The sequence below is a fragment of the Asparagus officinalis genome, chromosome 4 (assembly GCF_001876935.1).
Source record: "Asparagus officinalis chromosome 4, Aspof.V1, whole genome shotgun sequence".
In the NCBI taxonomy this organism is placed as follows: domain Eukaryota; kingdom Viridiplantae; phylum Streptophyta; class Magnoliopsida; order Asparagales; family Asparagaceae; genus Asparagus; species Asparagus officinalis.
This window is the reverse complement of record NC_033797.1, coordinates 3,859,870-3,875,892: the sequence shown is the minus strand read 5'-3', so window position 1 is coordinate 3,875,892 and position 16,023 is coordinate 3,859,870. Positions and strand designations below refer to the sequence as shown.

The window sequence follows — 16,023 nt, the reverse complement described above, 5'->3', positions numbered from 1 at the left end:
AGAAAACTAAATTTTATTCTCACATGTGAATAAATGATACCAAACACGAGAATGAGAATACGATTGCTATTGCCATTTCATTCTCTAAACACACCCAAATATGAGAATGTGAATTGACATTCCATTCCCACATCTATTCCATTATATTTCCAACTTCTTTCCATTCTTTACCCTCTGCGCGTATGGCACGAGAACACTAATTAATTGCGGGCCAAGACTCTTGATCCAGGCCAGGCCCATTGACAGCCCAGAAGCGAAATGCACTTCCCCGCCCGCTCCAATCGACGCCAAATTGAGATGACATTTCTGGCGCCAATTTCCAACGCGAACGTACGTGGCACTCGATCAGCCCTACACGTGTACAACTGATTCGTTCTCCCTCCAAAAATCTAAGCTAAAAATGAAAAGGCGGAAAATTCATCATCTTTAAAATAAAAACCCTAACCCTAGCCCTGATTTTAGATCCTTGAGCGAGAGTGAAGAGAGAGAGAGAGAGAGAGAGATTAGAATGGGGGATTCTGAGGCGTTGGTTCGTTGCTTGAATCCAGTGATTCTCAACCTGCAGAAGATGGAATTGGAGCTCAAATGTCCTGCTTGGTACCGACAGTTAATCTAAGTTTTCTTAAATCCACGTATTTTTTTTCTTTAATTTAGTGGTAGATTTGTTCATTCTTGGGATTTTGGAGATACTGGGTCGCTGATCTAGATGTCAGGATTGATATTGGATATTTTTAGACTTTAAATAAATCAGGGGTAAAAGAATGAGTTTTAAGGTGAAAAAAAAACTGTTCTTTTTAGCGGAAACAAAGAAAGAATGAGTCTTAAGGAGTCAAAATTTGATCTTTGTTTATATTTTGGCAAATTTAGTTATCCTTTTGTTGATAAGTATGCCCGTATTGGCATTTTTAACTTGCAGAGTCTTTCTCCTTCAGCTGATTCATGTAGAATTGGATGAACATAATTAAAAGCGTAGAGAGACTTTGCTGTTGCTTATTATTATTTTTATTATTTTGTTAAAAAAATATGACAGTTAACTGTTATCTGTTAGCTTCCTTGTATAATATCCTTCTATACCAGTTAATTTCCATATATTTATCTGTTGGCACCTATACTTTGACACCACCTTAAAGTTCCTTCATTGAATGGAAACTCTGATGTTATGTGGCGGAACTAAGAGTTATAATTTTATATTCTAACTGTTGGAATGTGGACATTGATGGAGAAGGGCATGGTTATTAAAAACACTTAACCCATTATTCTTAATCTTGCAAGCATGTCTTTTGTCCAATAATTTAAGAATCAAGCACTTGAGTTATGTTAAAGAAAATGTTTTACACATTCATAATCTCACATCTCTAGCACAGGTCTTATTCTAGAATGTAACTACATTTTTTCCTTCTCTGATCTCTGTTTCCGAGACAGTAAGGTTTCATGAAGCAAAACAATTTGGCTATACTTGCAGATTTGATCTCAATTTGATTGTACTATTTCTGTTGAATCTAATTTCTCCCATACTCTATAGACATTCATTTGTTTATATTTTTTTGGGGTGGGTCAGGTGTTGGCACTGTCATCTTTTAGCTAAGCTTGTAATGTTATTCAGTTCTCAGTGTCTGTATTTACCTCTACTTCCTTTTGCCAGCTTAAAGTTGTTGGATCTGCCAATAATGCTACCTTGCAGTCACATTTTTTGCAGGTTTGAATCTGTGAATTGATTTGCCCACTTTGATTAGGCAGTTTCTCTTTGTAACATACTAACAAGTCTCTTTAATTGTCTGCAGTCACTGCATTCCTACTTTAATAAAAAGTGGAAGTGAATGCCCTTCTTGCAAATTATCTTTTCTTAATCAAGGTAATTTCTTGTCTTTCAGTTATATAGTTCTTATGAGAACTAAATCATTTTAATACTTTTAAAGAAAATATTGCAGATCTTCGACCTGCTGGCCATGTAAAGTCACTGATAATCATTTACAATGATATGAAGTCTGCGGTAGCTGCTAACTTTCCTCAGCAAAAGTCTGAAGATAGAAATTTTGGTACTCTTTTCTTCTCACTCAAACATATTGTGTTTCTTTTTTGACATGTACATATGATAATAGCTATATATTTTAACGTTTGTAGACAAAAAAGTGCCCACGAGTGAAGGTCCATCATCAGACAACAATTATGTTATAGATATATCACAAAGAGAATTAATGCACAACATGGTCAGAGAAAAATTATCTGATCCGCAGCTGTATACATCTAACACAATGACACCAAGAGAAGGAAAGTCAAACGGACCCCCAATGCAAAGATCTGGGGAAGAAGCATTAATTGATGGAGGAGAACAGTGTAGCCCTCCGTCTTTTGGCAGCATTAAGGATTCAGATTGTGACAACAGTGATAATGGAAGGCAACATGTAAGTTACATTATTTTACTTACATATTCTAAGGTGGAATAACATATTACTTTGGTTTGTGTTTATGCTTAACTTAATTTTCTATTTTATTTTATTTTATTTTTTTATCATTCATATAGTTTCAGTGACTACTACTACATACATTCTTTCATAAATATTCGTACCACTTTTTGTTTTGTGTCTTGAATTGTGAATTCTAATTGTATTGTCCAGCAAATCAAGAGATCCATTCTCACGGTCAAAGAGAAAGAAGTTGGAAATGAGCCTAGAGAGCATGTTGAGACTGGCAGGCCTAAGAGGCAGAAGTTAAACAGTGAGAGTGATGCTGGAGATAAAGTTGGAATAGGCTCTGTGGAGTTTGCAACACCAAACCCTGATTGTGAACATAAGCACAGCGACTGCTCTGACACCCATCCATTGGAGACTTCTAAAGGTTTAAGTGCAAACAGAACTGTGGAATGCATGTTCTGTCATTCCTTTAAAACCACTGAGGTAAAAGAAGACTTCCATTAAGCCATTGGTTATTTGATTAATGTAGCTTATTATTAATTCCAAGCGCCAAATGCATTGAACTCCATGTGTAAAATGTTCACTTTCAGGCTTCAGGAAAGATGCTACATTTGTTAAATGGGGAAGGAGTAGGTTTGGATCAAGCTACACACCCCAATGTCATGAATGTGCATGAGAAATGCATTGAATGGTATCTATTTCATTAACCTATTGTCTTCACATTCTCTTGGATTACGGTTGATCATTTGTTTGATATACGCTGCTTTGTTGGATTTTGCATTGCCTCTTGACTCCCAAAAATATAATTATTTTGGTTTTCGGTAAAACGAAATGTCCAGCATTAAATTGTTGATAATTTACCATGACATTTACACTAGAAATCTCCCCAATCTACCCACCCACATGGACCACCACCACAGCTACACCACATGAACCACTACCACAGCAACACCCAACAATTAATGGCAGGACACGTCTTGCATGCACCTGCTCTTATTCTTTGGTATAGCTCAATATATGTTGTAAGAGGTTTCTTATTTTCTTTCATCAATTCTAACATAGGGCACCCCAAGTATATTTCTCGGGCGAGACTGTAAAAAATTTGAAAAGTGAATTAGCTCGTGCTTCGAAGATCAAATGTACCAGCTGTGGTTTGAAAGGGGCTGCTCTTGGTTGTTATGTGAAGAGCTGCAAGAGAAGCTATCATGCTCCCTGTGCATATAACATCCTAGAGTGCCGCTGGGATTGTGTAAGTTCTTGATCGTAATTTTTGTAGCCCTATTCTGTATGTTGATTTTCTATTGCATCATTGATACCAAATTATAGTATTAAACTGGATAGTCTTTAACTCAATGAATTCTTTTCCTTGTGATAGGAAAATTACCTTGTTCTTTGTCCTGCTCATGCTTCACATAAGTTGCCGTGTGACAAATCAAAGAAAAAATCTAAGAGCAATGGAAAACAATCCCCGTAATGCTTCTTCCTCTACATGAGCTATATCCTTAGATTCTTTGTTTCCTGTGGGGTCTTAATTGACCTCCTTTAGAATCAGATGGGCTAGCTTCTTCTAATCTTGATTTGTTTCTACCATTCCAGAGACCCTTCTGGTACATCAGGAGATCTGTCTTCATCATCAACACCAGAGCATGGAAATTTGACATCATCATCTATCTGGGATAGACATTGGGTTTTCTGTGGGTCTGCTCTTTCTAAGGAAGAGAAGGTAAACGCATGGTAGCCCTTTCTACTGGTTTTATGTTTGGAACAGTGGCATTCTATATATATAGTATATAAATATATATATATATATATATATATATATATATTATATATATATATATATATATAAATTAAGAGAGAGAGAGAGAGAGAGAGGGAGAGAGAGAGAGAGAGAGAGAGACGGAGATGGAGAACTTGGTACCAAGTTCTTAAAGCAACTTGGTAGTGAGTGGACCTAATCTTGTCCCATAGTCATCACACGCGTCGAAGATAGAGCCTCGCAACCACCTTCCACTCAACATCATTGTAGATGTAGGGCATAGATTAGCCCCATCACTACAACGTTGTTTGGAGCACTTGGTACGGAAGTTTTTCTATTATTTCTCATATAGATATATATATATATGATATATATATATATATAATAATATATATATATATATATAGAGAGAGAGAGGAGAGAGAGAGAGAAGAGGAGAGAGAGAGAGAGATGGGTATGCTTGGTACCAAGCCAAAAAAGTTGTGTTTGGTAGTGAGGTGGCATAATCCCTTCCACTCATTCAAATGATTGCATATCCTTATGCATTTCTCAACCCATGTGAATGTGGTCCTCCATTTGAATGGGTGAAAGGGATTGTATCACCTCACTACCAAACACACAATTTGTGCTTGGTACCAAGCATACCTATATTTCTCATATATATATATTCAGCCAAGTTTTATCCTTTTTTCTTTGAATTACTGTTACTGCACTTCTCTTCCACAACTTTACTCTTTATATAGTTTGCCTTTTTCTGTCTGTAGATGTTAATTGCTCATACATTTCTTGATGTGATTTACAGGGTCTTGTGGAGAAACTTGGCAGGATTAGTGAATCAGATGTAACTAATATGTGGAAGCCAACTGTAACACATGTCATTGCCTCTGTCGATGAAAATGGTGGATGCAGCAGAACCTTGAAGTTTCTCATGGCTATTTTAACTGGGAAATGGGTTCTGACTATAGAGTGTAAGAATTTTTACTGCTGAAGATACCTTGAAGATTGTTTAAGATAAAAACATTCCTCTATTAACCCTAAAGAAAATTCTATTGCACTTTTATGATAAAGAAATGGTTTGATGTGTATGTTTGGTCTATATTTTGAATTGCATGTACATTTATGCTACTCTTTTGTCTAAAACTGTATAATTTGGAACATTGGATATTCTTCTTATGCTACTTGAGTTTCCATCTCGCAGGGGTTAAAGCTTGCATCCAGGCTGGGCATCCTGTTCCTGAAGAGCCCTATGAAGTCACTCATGATGTCCATGGTTGCTTTGATGGGCCTAAAATTGGGAGAAGTCGAGCCATGGAAAAGGTTCTCTTTCTCACTGACCAGCATAAATAGATTAATGAGCGATCTACTTAAGTTGTAAGGCAGCTGATTGTATTTATGGGGTTATTGCAGGCGCCAAAACTATTTGATGGAATAAGCTTCTACATTGCCGATGATTTCCAGCAACCCGCCTTAAAGAAATACATTGAAGATCTCATTAATGCTGGTGATGGTGAACTGTTACAGAAGAGTGGACTTGTGACCATCCGAGAAGCCATTTTAGACTGCGATAGTGATACTATTGTACAACATTACTTCAACCTTCCGAAAGTTTTCGTTCATAGTGCTGAACCTCCAGCTACGACCGAATCTGGAGATTTCAATGACGTTCTGAAGCAGAGGTCTGCCGAGGGTGAAGCTTGGGCGCGTGATATTGGTGGACATGTCCTTAGTCATACTTCTCTTCTGGATAGCGTAGCCGCCTATGTGAATCGATTGTGTTGAAGTTCGTTGGAAGAGGACCATAGTAGCTCTATTTGCCTAACAGCATCCTAAAATTGGTTATTTTTGGGGGGGTTTTCCAATGTCATCGTAGCGGTTAATCTAAGTCAACGAATTGGATGTATTTATCCACTTGTATTATTTTTGCTGGGGTTTTCTTGAGATGATTTTAAGCCTGTAGTTCATTACAGATAAACATGCTGTTGGTATTCTTGACAATACCAAAACCAATAATTTCAGATGTTCCTCAATTACCGTGAACCTATACCACCGTAATTTTTCAGCATTGCTGCAGTATTTTTTTTTAAAAACATCATATGTAATACAGAAACACCCGCTCATGCACTATGCATCTAGAACAGAGAGAGTTGCTCTTGGTTTAGTATTTCTAGTCCAACGTTGAGCTCAAATATGGCCCCTCACATGCCTATGCTACGCTTGATATTACTCGTCATAGAATTAATGTTTGATGCATTTTCCTGCATTTTCTTCTTATTCTCTGTACACACAATCATGGTCTTCTGTTGATTGGAAAAAAAAAAAACCTTTTTTCTTTTCAATTTTCTATGCTGCAGTTTCTGTTCTCAGTTCCTCCTCCTTCAGAGAATGTTTGGTCTTCACTGGTGTAGCTCACAGGTCACTTTCCATGGCAAGTGGTATTTTTAACCACCATCATGACTACAACTGCATAAGAAAAAGGCAGAGGCACCATCATTATAGAGTGTTTTCAAAACAAGCTAATGAACATAAAGAAGAGTTTGCTTCGAATAGAGAGAACATAACATTATCTAGAAAAAGGAGATCATTGTAGCCTCTACTTTTCGCAATTCTTGAACCAGTACTTATTTCTTTCTCTAATTGTTGAAGATCCAAAACAAGTTCCCTATTTAAAGAAACAAGGACTTCACACATAGTTTAGCTTGGATCCAAGGATCTCCATGGCGATTCAAAGGATGACATGGTTCAATCGGGCATCTCCAGCACTGGTGGAAATCCTGAACAAATTAGACAGGTATGCATCGTATAACTAGAAGAACAGAATCATCCATTACTATTTGCAAATGAACTACATTATTCAAGTAGGTTTTGCACGCGTGTTCTCTTGCATGGCAATGTGGACATAATCCTAATTGTAAGTCATTTCCTTGGTTGATTTTAAGCGGCAAGTTGGCACCAAAACTCATGTGAAAAATCACCAAGTGAAAAATCTGAAGTCTAATTGTCTCCTGATAAATCAAACCTACATTGATACGGTGAATGGGTAATTTTGTGTCTGAAATCAACATTAGAAATTTGACACGTGCAAGTGATAGGAGTTACTATTAAAGCCAGTTAACAAAGAAACTAATAAAGATATCGTAGCATCTACTCGCATGTTCTGATGTCAGCCTGGAAGGATCCAGAAGCAAGTTCGTGATAGGTATTATGGAAGTTGAGAACAAGGGAGCTCAGGTGCGTTAATCCTAAAAGGTCTTCATCAACTAAAGATAGGCACCATATAACGGGTACTTAGACAATGAACTGTATCCGAGCAAGTTAACCAAAACAGCCTGAGTTATGCATGAGCTAATCTCCAGATACCGACTAGAGCTGTGAAGTATCAGGAGCTACAATGCAAATCCTGAAACTTCATATCAAATTAATTATGATGTGAGCCTATATTCTATCGAAGTACCATTATATCAGACATCTAGCATGCCTCATATGCTCAATTATATAAGCAATGAATAATATTATATCATCTAATTTCTTAAACGTGCAACTAGCACATTGAAAATCATGCAATCAATTTATTTGTCTTACATGCACCATTGAATTCACATAATTAGTTTCAGCTTTAGTGAACTAATTGTCTATTCTTGATAGATCTGAAACACCAACAGATGTTGATCAGGACATATATGAGCACGGATCAGTTCGGTACCATGTACAGGTATTCATTGGGAATCTATCTACTGGTTAACTTCTCACATGCTGAATTTAGGCATTGCACAGTTCCGTTGTATCTCCAACATAGATATTCTATGGTATCGGTGCTGTTGAACTGAGGTTGATAAAAATCATAATTTTTTTCTTCCACAAGTACTTTTGCATACAGAAAAACAGTTGGTATCAGATTAACTATAGATACCAGCATTTTAACCGACTTAAAATTGAGAAACCATCATAATCTAAATGGGCGTCACACAGTTGTCAGATAAAGGACATTGACCATCACGTTCACATAAGTTATATATTTCTAGCTTTGACATTTAATAGCTCTGCGCAGGCTTCAGCATCAGATCCTCAAATTGTATATTTATCAATATCTACGCCGCCACTGTCTCCAGAGGCTTCACTTTCCCCCGGACTTCCTGAATGTACCATGCGAGATATCAAAAGCAGTAGCCGCCTGCCATTTTGATGTGAATCGATTGTGTTGAAGTTCGTTGGAAGAGGACCATAGTAGCTCTATTTGCCTAACAGCATCCTAAAATTGGTTATTTTTGGGGGGGTTTTCCAATGTCATCGTAGCGGTTAATCTAAGTCAACGAATTGGATGTATTTATCCACTTGTATTATTTTTGCTGGGGTTTTCTTGAGATGATTTTAAGCCTGTAGTTCATTACAGATAAACATGCTGTTGGTATTCTTGACAATACCAAAACCAATAATTTCAGATGTTCCTCAATTACCGTGAACCTATACCACCGTAATTTTTCAGCATTGCTGCAGTATTTTTTTTTAAAAACATCATATGTAATACAGAAACACCCGCTCATGCACTATGCATCTAGAACAGAGAGAGTTGCTCTTGGTTTAGTATTTCTAGTCCAACGTTGAGCTCAAATATGGCCCCTCACATGCCTATGCTACGCTTGATATTACTCGTCATAGAATTAATGTTTGATGCATTTTCCTGCATTTTCTTCTTATTCTCTGTACACACAATCATGGTCTTCTGTTGATTGGAAAAAAAAAAAACCTTTTTTCTTTTCAATTTTCTATGCTGCAGTTTCTGTTCTCAGTTCCTCCTCCTTCAGAGAATGTTTGGTCTTCACTGGTGTAGCTCACAGGTCACTTTCCATGGCAAGTGGTATTTTTAACCACCATCATGACTACAACTGCATAAGAAAAAGGCAGAGGCACCATCATTATAGAGTGTTTTCAAAACAAGCTAATGAACATAAAGAAGAGTTTGCTTCGAATAGAGAGAACATAACATTATCTAGAAAAAGGAGATCATTGTAGCCTCTACTTTTCGCAATTCTTGAACCAGTACTTATTTCTTTCTCTAATTGTTGAAGATCCAAAACAAGTTCCCTATTTAAAGAAACAAGGACTTCACACATAGTTTAGCTTGGATCCAAGGATCTCCATGGCGATTCAAAGGATGACATGGTTCAATCGGGCATCTCCAGCACTGGTGGAAATCCTGAACAAATTAGACAGGTATGCATCGTATAACTAGAAGAACAGAATCATCCATTACTATTTGCAAATGAACTACATTATTCAAGTAGGTTTTGCACGCGTGTTCTCTTGCATGGCAATGTGGACATAATCCTAATTGTAAGTCATTTCCTTGGTTGATTTTAAGCGGCAAGTTGGCACCAAAACTCATGTGAAAAATCACCAAGTGAAAAATCTGAAGTCTAATTGTCTCCTGATAAATCAAACCTACATTGATACGGTGAATGGGTAATTTTGTGTCTGAAATCAACATTAGAAATTTGACACGTGCAAGTGATAGGAGTTACTATTAAAGCCAGTTAACAAAGAAACTAATAAAGATATCGTAGCATCTACTCGCATGTTCTGATGTCAGCCTGGAAGGATCCAGAAGCAAGTTCGTGATAGGTATTATGGAAGTTGAGAACAAGGGAGCTCAGGTGCGTTAATCCTAAAAGGTCTTCATCAACTAAAGATAGGCACCATATAACGGGTACTTAGACAATGAACTGTATCCGAGCAAGTTAACCAAAACAGCCTGAGTTATGCATGAGCTAATCTCCAGATACCGACTAGAGCTGTGAAGTATCAGGAGCTACAATGCAAATCCTGAAACTTCATATCAAATTAATTATGATGTGAGCCTATATTCTATCGAAGTACCATTATATCAGACATCTAGCATGCCTCATATGCTCAATTATATAAGCAATGAATAATATTATATCATCTAATTTCTTAAACGTGCAACTAGCACATTGAAAATCATGCAATCAATTTATTTGTCTTACATGCACCATTGAATTCACATAATTAGTTTCAGCTTTAGTGAACTAATTGTCTATTCTTGATAGATCTGAAACACCAACAGATGTTGATCAGGACATATATGAGCACGGATCAGTTCGGTACCATGTACAGGTATTCATTGGGAATCTATCTACTGGTTAACTTCTCACATGCTGAATTTAGGCATTGCACAGTTCCGTTGTATCTCCAACATAGATATTCTATGGTATCGGTGCTGTTGAACTGAGGTTGATAAAAATCATAATTTTTTTCTTCCACAAGTACTTTTGCATACAGAAAAACAGTTGGTATCAGATTAACTATAGATACCAGCATTTTAACCGACTTAAAATTGAGAAACCATCATAATCTAAATGGGCGTCACACAGTTGTCAGATAAAGGACATTGACCATCACGTTCACATAAGTTATATATTTCTAGCTTTGACATTTAATAGCTCTGCGCAGGCTTCAGCATCAGATCCTCAAATTGTATATTTATCAATATCTACGCCGCCACTGTCTCCAGAGGCTTCACTTTCCCCCGGACTTCCTGAATGTACCATGCGAGATATCAAAAGCACGTATTCAGATTATGCAGAAATTGTTGAACCTCCACGAACTGGATTTTTACTAACCTTGAGACTTAATTTTGCTAAAATTTCTCACAGAAAAGGTACAGAATTATTACTCTTCACGAGTTGCACTTATGTTCAATACGATATGGATCACTTTTGTTTCCTTTGAATGCTTCATAAGTGGATAATATTATTTTGAATTATGTTATCAGCAGTCAGAAAATATATTTCAGGGAGTACAGTTGAACTTTAGGTTTCTAGGTTTTAAGTATACTTCATCATCAACAAAGTAGTAAACTCTCAAGCCAAACAAGAAATTTGGACCGACAGAATTAGGATGTGATTGTGACCATCTGAATCCTTCTCAGTAATATGGAAGGTTCTAAACTGATATTTATAGAATATTTATGTCAGGCTAAACTTTCTGATATTACATATTTTAATCTAGCTAACGTAAATGGTCTTAATCAATGTTATGGCTCATATACAATGCAAATTACATGGACGCTGCCAATCTTTCTACTTCACAAATTTGTATAGACTAATGACAATTTTCTCCTCATTGAACTGTCTCAGAAAAACGTGTCAAGGCTATTGCTGAAATATCATCATTGCTAGCAGTTATTATGACCTCACAATTGAAGGACATGTTGTGGAGTCTTGGTTCTAAGGATATGGATTATGGAACGTACAAGCCAGTCAAACTTGTGTATCACCCACGAGAGCCTTTCTTTGTCTTCAGATTGGTATTTTCTTATGCATTAAAGCAATCTTCTCATATACACTTGATACGAATACTGTGAAAGTACAGCCGCACAAGATGATTATATAGGGCATGCTTCAAATTTAAGATAAGGCCCAATACTTAATTTTCAGATTGTTCAGAATGAAGTATGCAAAATACGTAGCTTCTATACTAAGTTGTACACATTACATGACAACATAGTTGAATAACATAAGAGCATGAATATCTACCTTTTTACAAATGGAAATGGGCAATTTATGAAAGATTTGGTGAAACACTTTGGTCTGCTGTTATTGCACACATGATTATAAAATGTAACTGCGCCGTTTTATTTTTGCTCATTTTTGTCTAATGCCTTTCCTTCCTATCTTTAGAATGTTGTTAAATTTCACTTTTTGTATAATCATACAGCTTTAGGAATAAAACTTGTCATCCTACTCCGTGGATTCATTCCCTCTCATATCATTGTCCTCGGCCTGCTTAGGTACATTTCCAATGAAAAAGCGACCTCACTTCCATATCTTCTTCCTCCACTCAGAGATTAGCCCATTTAATCACTGCATCTTCTATGCAAGTCTATAATTTAATAGTCCAGAATATTAATCAGTTAATTTTGATTAAGTTAATATGTTAAACCAAAAAATATATCACTGGAATGATTGATTATATTACTTTGTTCTAGACCACGTCATGTTTTAAATGAATTTATTAGATAGGATTCCTCATGGTTCTCTCCATGAAAAAGGTAGAGCCTTGATTTAATTTTGACTGCATAACAAAAGCAACACTTCAAGAGTTCATTAGGACTGAATATTACTATTCAAAATTACTTTCAATCCGTAAACTGCTCTGTCTTTGCACTATAAAGTTACTCTCACTCAATAAAGTGACCTCTTTTTATACTACAGCCAGAAAAGATAACCGTCATATTTCCCATGCGTTTTAAAGAGGATTCAGATGTAGTGCTTGCAACCTCGTTCTTTCAGGTAACATGCCTCCACGATGATTTTAATTTTAAATAGCAAGAGTTATGTTAAGTTTCCTTACAGCAAACGTTCTTTCGTACTGCAGGAACTTATGGATGCAGGGTGTTCAGCGGCTTGCGCTAAGGCACCACGTTGCATCTGGTCACCAATTCCTCCACCAGAGCTGCGAGGAGAAGCATTCCAACATTTAGCAACCAATGGAGGATTTGTATCTTTTGGTAAGTAAAACTGATTCCTATCTGGTTACTTTGAGGGTATTAGAAGTAAAATTAACAAAAAGTAAAAAATGTTTTTTCCATATTCCATTTGCAGTAAATAGTAAAATAACCAAACCAGACAATAACATATATTTCCAGTTCCAGAAACAATAAGCAACCAAACAGCAGTTTTAGGCAGAAACATACTGATTACCTACAGTGCATCTGTCCTTTTGCTAATTTCATCCTTGTTAAAGTGTAACACAGAATGTAATTTGTGGAGTGTAAGTTCAATCTAATATGGCTTCAATTAGCTACTCCACAGAAATTCTTCCTCAACATGTTAAAGGTGCAAGAGCAGACAAGGCTATTTGGATTTTACTGAACTTCGATGCATACGTGAAATACCATGTAAAGGTATACTTCAGAAGATGCAATTGATTGTACTAGATGGAGTATAATCTATATCAATTTATCATTAAAGACTGATAATAATGCTCACAGTGTACCAGAGGTTTCATACAGAGAAAGCTAAGGCATCGCATGGAAAGCCTAGCTGCGGTAATGAGTCTTTATCTACTTTCATTTGCATGCTAAAGAATCACAAACACACTATATGGACATCTGACGCGAAAGTTTTACCTTCAAATTCTAAGTCTGATATCCATCAACATGGTCCCAGAGATCAAATATTCCTGGAATAAGCAATACCTATTCTCAGTTATTGCCAACGGCAAATGTCTAGTATATCCAATATTATATTGAAATACAACATGATAGCGCACACCATTATGATGTTATCTCAGCCATTACTTTCTGAACAGGTTACTTGCATTATGGTGCTAACATACATTCTTAACCGCAGGTGTTGCGAAATGCAAGGGTAGGAAAAACTCAAGACGCCAAGAAAGTCCCAAGTGAGAGATTGCTCTCACATATCATTAAGTTATAAGAAAAAAAAGTTAAAAGATACGAAATAAAACAAAGAAGTAAAAAATGTTCATTTACTACTTCCTCCTTTTCCATTTTTTATATACAGAACTTTGTCCTGAACTTTAAATTAGTTCACAGTTCAATATAATTATTGATGAACATGTTCAGAGGTACAATAGGTATTTTCATGGAAGGATAAATTTATTATTGAATGGAAAGTTTTAATGGATAAGATCAAGTTGAAGCTCCTTGACCTGTAGGAAAAAATGTGATTTAGTTGTTTTAGTTGGGATACAAAAAACAGACTTGAGTTCGCTCATCCCACTTTTTCTAATTGGGATATAAAAAAAACTTGAATACACTCATCCCAATTGATTAAAATATTTTAACTGAAATATAAATCACACCAGGATTTCTAATTAATTAAAAAAGTGAAAAGATATTGAACATGTAAACTTTTATTTTTCGGAAGGTAAGATATTCTAATAATGTCCACTTAAATTGGGTGCAGGTAGCAGTTGTGTGAACAAGCTGAAGACGTTGTCAAAGTCAATGGCACTCAAAAGAAAGTACGCAACTCTTGTTAGCAATTCAATCAAGAGGATCCACTCACGAATAAGAATAAAGGGCCTGGACCGGTTTCGCCGACGTTGGTTCAAGATTCCTAAGTTCAATTCTCTCAGAAAATACACCAAATTAGAATGACAATGATTTTTCCAAAAGGACGCGTCTATGTTGTTATTATAATTGTTAAGATACTATGGTAGTTACAGCTGAAGCAAGTTGATTGATAAACTACAGATAGATATTGAGGCAGAGGAAAAAAAATGTTCTGCTTTGAATTTCAAGGGACACTGCGGTTATTGAATATCCTTCTGCAGACTACTAAAGACACATACTATCCATTGGTTGCTGCAAGATTTCTAAGTATCAAAATACTTGATCCCTTCTTCTAGTTTATTAAATTTTAATAAATGGCTATCCTAGCTTGATTTAGCCAGGCTTTTATATAAGAGAAAAATGTAGAAACTTGACATCAAGTACAAAATTTGTGCTTGGTAGTGAGGTGTCTTATTCCCATGGACGTAGCCAGGACAGTTCTTCTCCGGCCACTTCACCTCCCTCTCCCGCAGATCCAACCTCCTCTCCCTCCTCTTCTAGGACCTCTATCTCAACAATCCCCAACCCTCCTCCCTCTACCGCGTCTCCCTCCTCTCCCTCGCCAAGCTCCTCTCCCTCCTCCGTCGCTTCAAGTCCCTCACTGCCGACCATCTTTATTTTTCGCCCAGGGCAAAAAATATTTCTGGCTACGCCCCTGCTTATTCCCATCCACTCTTCCACTCTTTAACCCGTGTGAATGTGGTCCCCCATTTGATGAATGAACCGCCAAACTACCGAGCACAAAAACTTGTGCTCGGTACCGATTTCCTCCATATTGCTCTTTATATAAAGCACGGGCCGTATACGATTTATAAACAAAAGCATAATCCGATGAGTCTGAGACCGTGCTTCCCACCCCCATGCTAAAAAAAGACCATCTAAAAACGGCAAAGACCACATTTTTTCACAACGGATGAACGAATCATGGCACGATTCACATATTATACCATAAATAATAATGAAGTAATCAAAGCATCGCATCTAAATTACCAAAAAGACGTTAAACTAAATTGACCAATTAAGCTGATAAAAGAAGCTAATTTACTTCAGGATTAAAAAAAAAAGAAAAAAAAGAGAAAAGGAACCGACAAACGTACCCTAAATGTTATTGAACTCTGAAGCTCTTTCGCCGGGGATCATCGGGTTTGGTTGATAAAGGCTAGGGCTTTTTTGCAAAATGGGAACTTCTTAGTTCTTACGTTACAAAGGAAGTCTGGGAAGCACGGGTCCAACTATTCACACTCCCAAACAGTAACTTTGGGGGTGTGTGAGGACTAAATTACCCTTCTTCTAAACCAAACTAGGCCAAGTCTAAAAGGGCATTTTCGACAATCCAACTCCCAAAGTTACTGTTTGGGAGTGGATATAGCAAACATGGGGAAGCACGTGATGGGCTGAGGTTATGGCTGCAAATATGTCCCTCCCATCAGAACCCGACCCGGTCCAAGTAAATAGAGCGCATATTGGATCACAGCTCTTTCGAAAACGCCCAAAAACTGGGCCAGGCCTGATTTCTTCGGTTGTAACCCAAGCTTGCCTTGTTTTGGTCCAACCAGATGCCCAGTGTTAATAGACGTCGGTGCTGGTCCAGTTTGACCTAAACCTAAATTTTTTCTCAAAATGGGGCCACAACCAATCCTGAGCCCATTTTGAGCTGTAGGTAGTCAAACATATGCCCTTTACTATGAGTTTAGCCAAGCTACTACCAGTAGCATCCGACAAAGCGGATACTATCTTAAAATCTGGAGTCCAAAAAA

General features: G+C 37.0%; 2 protein-coding genes and 1 long non-coding RNA gene across 7 annotated transcripts; 2 read left to right on the top strand and 1 right to left on the bottom strand.

The window, feature by feature from the left end:
- Window positions 446-8,617, top strand: LOC109836394 (BRCA1-associated RING domain protein 1-like). 2 transcript variants are annotated; one of them, XM_020404282.1, is made up of 14 exons: window positions 446-597; window positions 1,643-1,696; window positions 1,782-1,852; window positions 1,929-2,036; window positions 2,122-2,402; window positions 2,616-2,894; window positions 3,002-3,102; window positions 3,474-3,660; window positions 3,787-3,881; window positions 4,008-4,134; window positions 4,973-5,138; window positions 5,369-5,487; window positions 5,578-5,919; window positions 8,331-8,617. In XM_020404282.1, exons 1-14 carry the CDS (start codon window positions 509-511, stop codon window positions 8,367-8,369), a joined length of 2,058 nt encoding a protein of 685 aa, XP_020259871.1. In that variant the 5' UTR covers window positions 446-508; the 3' UTR covers window positions 8,370-8,617. The 2 variants fall into 2 exon arrangements, with proteins under 2 accessions (XP_020259871.1, XP_020259870.1); XM_020404281.1 differs by having other exon boundaries at window positions 1,917-2,036.
- On the bottom strand, window positions 8,735-15,455 carry LOC109836396. Of its 2 annotated transcripts, none has more exons than XR_002245946.1 (3): window positions 15,364-15,455; window positions 12,538-12,639; window positions 8,735-9,050 (listed from the first exon to the last, which is right to left on the bottom strand). It is a non-coding gene; the product is annotated as an uncharacterized LOC109836396 (long non-coding RNA). The 2 variants fall into 2 exon arrangements; XR_002245947.1 differs by lacking the exon at window positions 15,364-15,455 and adding an exon at window positions 13,316-13,532.
- Window positions 9,074-14,474, top strand: LOC109836395 (actin-related protein 2/3 complex subunit 2B). 3 transcript variants are annotated; one of them, XM_020404283.1, is made up of 10 exons: window positions 9,076-9,378; window positions 10,233-10,299; window positions 10,636-10,843; window positions 11,322-11,491; window positions 12,399-12,476; window positions 12,562-12,694; window positions 12,999-13,090; window positions 13,178-13,234; window positions 13,539-13,590; window positions 14,118-14,474. In XM_020404283.1, exons 1-10 carry the CDS (start codon window positions 9,305-9,307, stop codon window positions 14,309-14,311), a joined length of 1,125 nt encoding a protein of 374 aa, XP_020259872.1. In that variant the 5' UTR covers window positions 9,076-9,304; the 3' UTR covers window positions 14,312-14,474. The 3 variants fall into 3 exon arrangements, with proteins under 3 accessions (XP_020259874.1, XP_020259873.1, XP_020259872.1); XM_020404285.1 differs by lacking the exon at window positions 13,539-13,590 and having other exon boundaries at window positions 9,074-9,378; window positions 14,118-14,253; XM_020404284.1 differs by lacking the exons at window positions 12,999-13,090; window positions 13,178-13,234; window positions 13,539-13,590 and having other exon boundaries at window positions 9,074-9,378.